This window comes from Poromitra crassiceps, assembly GCF_964638095.1.
Source record: "Poromitra crassiceps genome assembly, contig: HAP1_SCAFFOLD_248, whole genome shotgun sequence".
Classification (NCBI taxonomy): domain Eukaryota; kingdom Metazoa; phylum Chordata; class Actinopteri; order Beryciformes; family Melamphaidae; genus Poromitra; species Poromitra crassiceps.
The window spans coordinates 196,068-204,471 of record NW_028152148.1 but is presented as its reverse complement, the minus strand read 5'-3'; the positions used below and the strand labels follow the sequence as shown (position 1 = coordinate 204,471).

The following is an 8,404-nucleotide window of genomic DNA, read 5'->3' as shown; positions in this document are numbered from 1 at the left end:
TGGCCTTCAGCTTGAACTATGGTCGGGAGACCTCACTTTATCAGGACTTTTCAAAGTCTGAGGGTGTGGGCCTCCCCACAGACAAAAATTGGGGACAAAGCCCCCCCACACACACACACACACCAGTTTACTTGTTGATGTCTGTAGTTTTGCTAAATTCCTGGATGCCTATGGGATCAGATTGGTATTTGGCCGCAGCAATTATTTGATCCATACAATTGAGACAAGATAGCTTCAGACTATTTAAATAAAGGTCGGTCTGAAGGCATTTATTTGTTTCTGACTCTGGCAAATTGGGGAAAATGGTAAAACCCAAAACTACTGTATCTCTGAACTATCTTTAACCAAATCACACACATTTAGGCTATTCTATGTGATCTCCCACTTTGAAAACCTCTTATATGGTTCATCACATGAGTTGTCAGGTGACCCACTGAGAAGGATATTTGTAGGTCAGATCAGAAGCATCAGAATTCTTTATTCACCAAGGTATGTTTTCACATACAAGGAGGTTCAGGTGCTGCATGTAAACTCTAAACCTGCTAATTTAGTGTTGGTGAAAACACTGAGAAACCAGCATGTTTCAGGATCAATCCTCATTTAAAAGGTGTTTTCGAGGTTTTCATGTCAACAGAAGTGAATATAAAGTTATGGAATATTACAGTAATCATAAGTGCTATGGGTTTACTTTATAATCAGTGATGGACTGCAAATATGGACAGAGCTTCATAATCAATTATACAGATACTATGATAAATATAGAACTACTAAATATGTAATGATGACATGGGAGACTTTTCCCAAGGATCTTTCATGTGATGCTGACACAACACAAACAAACATAAGGAGAGTCTCAGCTAAAATAACAAAGTGATAGAGTGCTTCCCAAAGATTTATTGTAGGAAAAGACATCTCACTCCAGTAGATATATGAGAATCTAACACTCAGAAAACCTTAAAGCAGATAACATCTTGAAGCAGTTGATGTGATTTCACAGATGAAGTTAAAGGACAAAAGTCTTTCATCTGACTCAGTTTGAGGAAGTTAGTCGCTGAGAAAGAAGCATGTCACACAGGAAGGCGAAGCCTCAAGTCACAAATACATTCGACTCGAGTGACACTCAGATACACGTCATGTGACATACATGTGCTGTATGTCATGCTACATATGTGTGCTGTATGTCATGCTACATATGTGTGCTGTATGTCATGCTACATGTCTCAGTACATACACTATGTGCCGTACATCACATTATGTCACACACATTTTCACTGCCAACTCCTCACATATACTGACGTTCTGTCAGGACTTTTTTCCAAATGTGTTCGACGCCTACTTTTTGAGGCTTATAATTCGTCACATAAGACTCTAAATTACATAGTTGAAAGGTTTTGGTGCATTTTGCTTGGCAGGGTCTTTAAGTTCCTCCACCAATTTGAAAATGTCGCTGCATTTGGTTCTGATTAGGCAACTAAAACAAGTTGGTTAAGGTTAGGGTTATGGTTTGGGTTAAGTATGTGCCATACATCATGTATATCACATTAGCACAGTACATAGACGACAGTAGCCTATATGTATATCACCAAACATGTATGTGCTGTAGATCATGTGTCACAGCACATGTGCAGTGTATCACAGAAGGCTTGAAGCAGAAACAGCGGCTTCTCCTCTCCAGCAGGTGGCAGCACTGAAAACAAAAGAAAGCAGGTTGAGTTCCCCGCTGACTTTTTATTCCAGGAGACACAACAGGACTCCTACTATCAATGATTCCTACCTCAGTTAGTGGGAACCAGAACCCGACCTGATTTAAAACAAGAGAAGAAGAGGCTGTTGTTATTTAGTCATTATTATGTTATTGTTCTGCAAAGTCTGAAGAGTCTGAACTGGTCTGATGTGGTCTCAAGTGGTCTGAAGTGTCTGAAGTCTGAAGTAGCCTGAAGTGGTCTAGTGCAGTTACAGTTCTCAAAATCTTTCACGTGAAGGACCCCTAAACTGACAAAAATTAGACCACGGACCCCCATTTGATAGGATTTTGTCCCACGGTGCCCCATATGATAATAAGATTGATGCATTTAAATGTTTTATTACAGAAAGTGTATAAAAACCCATGAACAAAATAGTCATTGTGTTACTTATGAAGGGAATTATAGCGCAAAGAAATTACCCCCCTTTTGGCTGGGGACCCCCTGGAACCCCTTCAAGGACCCCTGGGGCTCCCCGGACCCCCATTTGAGAACCACTGGTCTAGTGGACTGACCTTGGGCCTTCCTCCTGTAGAAGATGAATCCAGCCAGAGGTAAGATGAGACCCAGAGCCAGTCCTGAGGCTCCGATGGCCATCTTGTTTCTCTCAGACTCAGGCATGGAGGGATCTGTGGAGACATTGAGATGGTTGATTTCAGACAATCCAGTGTAACTCAATCTGACTGGCTTGTCCAAGGAGGCGTGTTTTAGCTGGTGACTGTGTGGACACGGCTCAGTAACATGATTCACTTTTATTACTGTGATGACTTCACACTTCACACTCTGGAATAGCTACTGTTATTTTTTATTTTGTAAAATAAAAGCACAGATTCAGAGATTACATGTCCAAGGCTACTAATGATGAATGGACCTACTAACAACATACTCCTAAATGTCTTAATAATAACATAATTTATAGCTCAAGTATTGTGTATTCTATTACATTGTCTGTTATGTAATGTATATATTTTCTTGGACCTGCAGGAAGACTAGCGGTCGAGTAGGCGTCAGCTAATGTGGATCTGTTTTAGTAAACAAATAAACAAATACTGATCAGTAATATCTGATCACTGATATGACAGATTAGGATGAATAATAGGATTATTAATTATAAGTGTTATAGTGACACAGTATAATGTCACACAGTACAATCCAATGGGAGGCTAAAGAAGGGTGATATGCCAGAATCTGACCTGCATGCACTACATGAGTCTCTGATTAAAGTGTCACAGTTTACAAATACAGAGGTATTTAACTTTCAAATTCTTTGTAGTGACGTTAACTTTGATGCCCTTAGACCCCCTAGTGGCGACAGGTGGTAGACCCGGTGTGGCTGGTGTTGATGAGGGAAACAACACAAAATGGTAGCCTCCTGTGACAACTCTTAGTGAGTGTACAGCAGTGATACTCAACTTGTGGCCCGGGGGCCAGATGCAGCCCGTGATACGGTGCCAAGTGGCCCCCTGGCCATTTTCTAATTCACAATGAAAACTATAAAGTTCGACTGAGCTCCAGATAAATTCTCAAATATCACCACCTGCTCGCCACCCAGGTACTTCAATGTACTAACTTAACTTAACCTATCCTGTGTGCACAAAATTGTCAGACTAAACTCCGGCTGACACCCCAAGTATCTACAATCCCTATCCCTGGTGTACAGTATGAAGAACCAAGATGACAAGACACACAGGCAGACAGGCAGATAGGATGCAGACAGACAGACAGACAGACAGACAGGCAGACAAGCAGGCAGACAGACAGACAGACAGACAGACAGACAGGCAGACAAGCAGGCAGACAGACAGACAGGCAGACAGACACACAGACAGACAGACAGACAGACAGACAGACAGGCAGACAGACAGGCAGACAGACAGACAGACAGACACACAGACAGACAGACAGACAGACAGACAGACAGACAGGCAGACAGACAGGCAGACAGACAGACAGACAGACAGGCAGACAGACAGACAGACAGACAGACAGACAGACAGGCAGACAGGCAGACAGGCAGACAGACAGACAGACAGGCAGACAGGTAGTTACCCCAGTCCTTGATCACAGGCTCGAACAGGCTGGGGTGCTCCACGATGCAGGAGATCTTCTCTCCAGACCTGTTCAACACACACACACACACACACACACACACACACACACACACACACACACACACACACACGTCAGTCAGCAGTGGCACTGTCTCCTCTCCTCTGTGCCATGTACACGCTGGCTGGTGGATCCTGGTCGTAATTCTGCTGATCTCTGTATTATAAACTGCCCTTAATAACTAACAAACTAAACATCACAGATGATTAAAATAAATTGCACATTTCTCGCTAGAAATGTATCAAAACACAATTTAATTCAGAAACTCTCTTCGGACATTGCATTTCCACTGGTACTCAGTAGAATTTCCTGAAACACCTGAGTGTGTACTCCAGATGAATCTAGACTCACCTGGGTGTATAGCCTACAGGTGCATCTGGACTCACCTGGGTGTATAGCCTACAGGTGCATCTGGACTCACCTGGGTGTATAGCCTACAGGTGGATCTGGACTCACCTGGGTGTATAGCCTACAGGTGCATCTGGACTCACCTGGGTGTATAGCCTACAGGTGCATCTGGACTCACCTGGGTGTATAGCCTACAGGTGCATCTGGACTCACCTGGGTGTGTACTCCAGGTGGATCTGGACTCACAAAGGTGGATCTGCACTCACCTGGGTGTGTACTCCAGGTAGGAGTGGAACTGGGAGTACCAATTGCCGTCGACCATCTCTTCAGTGGAAGAGACATCAGAGGTGACTTCCTCGTCATCTCTCAGCCAAGTCACATCGATTTGTTTTGGGTAGAAGTCGTAGGCGCTGCACATCAGCATGGCCGTGTGTTTCCCACCATTGTGCATCACTGACCTCAGCCTGACAGAGGGTTTCACTGCAGGACACAGTGTTAGTGTTATCATCATCACCATCATCATCATCACCATCATCATCATCATCATCATCATCATCATCATCATCATCATCATCATCATCATCATCATCATCATCATCATCATTATTATTATTATTATTATTATTATTATTATTGTTGTTGTTGTTGTTGTTGTTGTTGTTGTTGTTGTTGTTGTTGTTGGTGGTGGTGGTAGTAATAGTAGTAACTGCAGTAGTATTACACAGAAACAGTACTAACAGTAATAATACTCCTAGTTGCAGCATCAGTGTTTTGCCCCCAGATGGCGTCACTGAGCTCAGTCTGGTTCAGAGTTTATCCGAACCAGAATCAGAATCACTTTTATTGCCACACTATGCAAAATTACATAGGGAATTTGTCTTTAATGACAAATTGAATTTAAATTTGAAAGACATTTGATATAGGCTATAGACATTTAATTTTCCTGTAATCATATTTACATTTTTCTTTCAAGTGAATATTTCCATAGATGCATACTGTCAAAAATATTTCAATGTGGTGAATTGTAGACACAATTTTACATTTTATGATGATTGATCAATAGATAAGCTATAAACCAATACAGATGTTTAATCGAAGGTTGACAGCAGATACACGCATAGAACGATTTCATATAGATTGCATCTACATGTGAAAAAAAATCAAAATGAAACAGTAAAAACATTTAAATCTGACAGAAATGTTTGTAAGTGTGGAAATGTTTTCTTCAAATTAAATAATGTTAATTGACAAAGATGTAGAATGAAAGTAGTTGATGGGGTGTTTATTATTATGACTGAGGTTAATTTGATGTGTTTATTGTAGAGAGGAGCAGCTCACCTGTCTTAGACAGAACAACTTTGTAGAGAGCGTCAGCGTTGGGTTTGCAGTAGCTGTACTTCTGCTGCGTCCTCGTCCTGATTACTGCAGGATCCTTGTTAAAGGCCTCTGCTTGCTTCAGCCCAAACTCAGTGTAGCCGACATATTTCCCCACACTGCTGCTGAACCTGGCAAACTCATCCTTGTTGTAATACATAGAGTAAATGTACTCTATGTCCTTCACCTCAGTGGAGTTGAACACACAATGCGTCACATCATAATTCTCAAATCCATCTGGAGATCAAAGACACACAATCTGTTTAGTTTCACAGATATAAATATAATTTCTATTCCAACTGAAGAGTATTATCTCTGAGCTAGTTATTGATCAGTTCAGATATTGATGTATTGATCCTACCTGCTCCATACAGACTGATGAAGAAGAGGGAGAAGAGCAGAACAGATGAAGCCATGTCCCTTTGTTGAGTTCACTAACTGACAGACTCAACCCGAGTCTTGCTATAAAAACCAATGTAGGAGCCACACACTGGTCACATGACCAGCATCACCTGTTGCCAGGCAGACAGTTCAGCCGGCTGCTGGTGGCAGAGAGTAGCCTGGTATCGATCCAGACCCATATGAATCACAGCTGTCACACTCTTCATCGTCTGGGCACCTTTCACCCCGCTTTTTGTCATGGGGCGTAAACCACGGAACCAGAATGAACACCGGAAGGCAGTGCGCCAAAAAACGTCTTTGTTGCCGTTAGCTTGACGTCTCTTTCCTCGATTAATTGTCTGATGCAAAGCTTCTGTATTGGCTTAAAAGATGTGAGATTGTGAATCCGCAATGTTTCTAAAATAACTTCTTCAAAAACTTTGTTCGGTACGTCCATCTTTTGTTTTGTTGTTTGCCAAGTTAACGTAAAAGTTGACGAGCTAGAAACGTTGCCCATCCGGTCTAGGGCGGGCTCTAACGTGATCTAATGTTACCAATAATAAGTTAAGTTAAGTTAAGTTAAGTTAGTTAGTTATCATTTATTTCCTTTATTTATCCCCATGGGGAAATTCATAATGCATTGCAGAGCACTGCTAGCTCTATGTGGCAGTATTAAAACGCCACTGACCAGTTCTATATAACTGCCAACCATTTCAAGTCACGCTCTTTCCATAAAGCCCACCAGCTTTGATATCTGTTGGCTAGTTGTCGATATTTATAACAATATTATGGCTCTAAAATAAAAAATAAATGTATTGAAGCGGGCAAACTGTCATGGCAGCTGTCTCCCGTAACTGTTTCCGGTCTTCCAGCTCTGGATCAGACAAAGTGAGAACTGACACATAAAGATAACAGCGCTGCTGTCATTGGGCTGCAGCATGGCTGCAGTGATAATCGGTGGAACAATAAATACCCTAAGTTCTTATCAATTTAAGTTCTTTGGCAGAATTGTCGAAGCAGTTCGATGATTGACACTGACAGCAACCAATAATTTGGGACTGAAAAATACGTCACCGAATCAGCTGGGCAATCTACGGTCGGTGACATAGGGACAGACAAGCAGGCAGACAGACAAACGGGCAGGCAGATAGGCAAACAGGCAGGTAGACAGAGAGACAGACAGGCAGAAAGACAGGCAGGCAGATGGAGACAGACAGACAGACAGGCAGGCAGGGAGGCTATAGACAGACTATAGAAATATCTAAATGGGACAGATTTATGCTGATGATAACATTGATTTGTTGATCAATCAAAGTATCTCAATACACACTGGATACCACTCCACTGACAGTATTTAACTTGCACTTTATTTTGTGATCAACAGTCATTCTGTGTTATTTTGCTGTTTTACTTTGAAGGGCTGTGATCGAGCTGGTGTAACGGCTGTAGAATGTTCACAAAAATAAAATGGACAACATTGACTCAGCTACACTGGCTCCTGTCTGAGAGACGATTATTCCCCCTAATAATAATAGCATCTTTTCATCACACTGCTCGGTCACATGAACTCCATGGACTGACTGTTGTGTTGATGTGTGTGTGAGCATGCAGCCAATCATGTGTGATGACAGACAACAGCAAACAAGATGAGTGACAGTCACAAATGAAGCAGCATTTAGATGCATTTTTAATAACAGACAACCTAAAGGCAGAATGTAAGGTAAATATATTATATCATATTAAGCAGGGTTTACTATGTTGTTGTTATATAGCCTACATCATGTTATGTTTTTACATTATTTCATTACCAAACATAGGCTAATGTAAAATGATGGTATTCTGAAAAGTATAAGCTCTAGTATAATTAATTGAATAATGTAAGTGATACATATGCACACATACCAATCATAAGTCAAAACATTACTAAATTTACTGAATGATAAAACCCAGAAGGGGCCAGTAGGACACTAACTGAACAACCATTTGGGAGCCCAAAGAGCCGGCTCTCATTACTGAGCTGAGCTAAATGATCTGAATCACTAAAAAGAGACAGAATTCTCATCACGAGTGAAAACACAACTGGAGGTAATAAAGTTTACAGAGTATGCTAATGAGCCTCCTCACTCTGATTGGGTAGGCTGGTGTAAACAAACAAAGTCACAAATTGTAGGTAGTTAAATATTTAAGAGAAAATCATTGATTCAACTGTATTTATATTACTAATAGTAAAACTCTGTGTTGGGGACAAGGCGAAAAGGGTGAAATTTAAACATAAAACAGTATAAAAGTCGATAAAAAATATTCCAAGAGAATAATAAAGTCTAGGTGAGTAATAAAGCATACTAAGCAATGATAACAAAAACAACATGAAAAAAAGGATTAAAAATGCATCCCAGGGACATGATTCAAGATTCAAGATTCAAGATTCAAGATTTTTATTGTCACTCCGT

At 41.1% G+C, this 8,404-nt stretch overlaps 1 protein-coding gene across 1 annotated transcript; it reads right to left on the bottom strand.

Annotated features, from left to right (window-relative positions):
* Positions 1–1,541: 1,541 nt before the first annotated feature.
* Positions 1,542–6,002, bottom strand: LOC310770855 (H-2 class II histocompatibility antigen, E-S beta chain-like). The gene is made up of 7 exons (XM_083663558.1): positions 5,935–6,002; positions 5,538–5,810; positions 4,466–4,679; positions 3,792–3,859; positions 2,258–2,371; positions 1,775–1,801; positions 1,542–1,687 (listed from the first exon to the last, which is right to left on the bottom strand). Exons 1-6 carry the CDS (start codon positions 5,987–5,989, stop codon positions 1,776–1,778), a joined length of 750 nt encoding a protein of 249 aa, XP_083519684.1. The 5' UTR covers positions 5,990–6,002; the 3' UTR covers positions 1,542–1,687; position 1,775.
* Between the last annotated feature and the right edge of the window lie 2,402 nt (positions 6,003–8,404).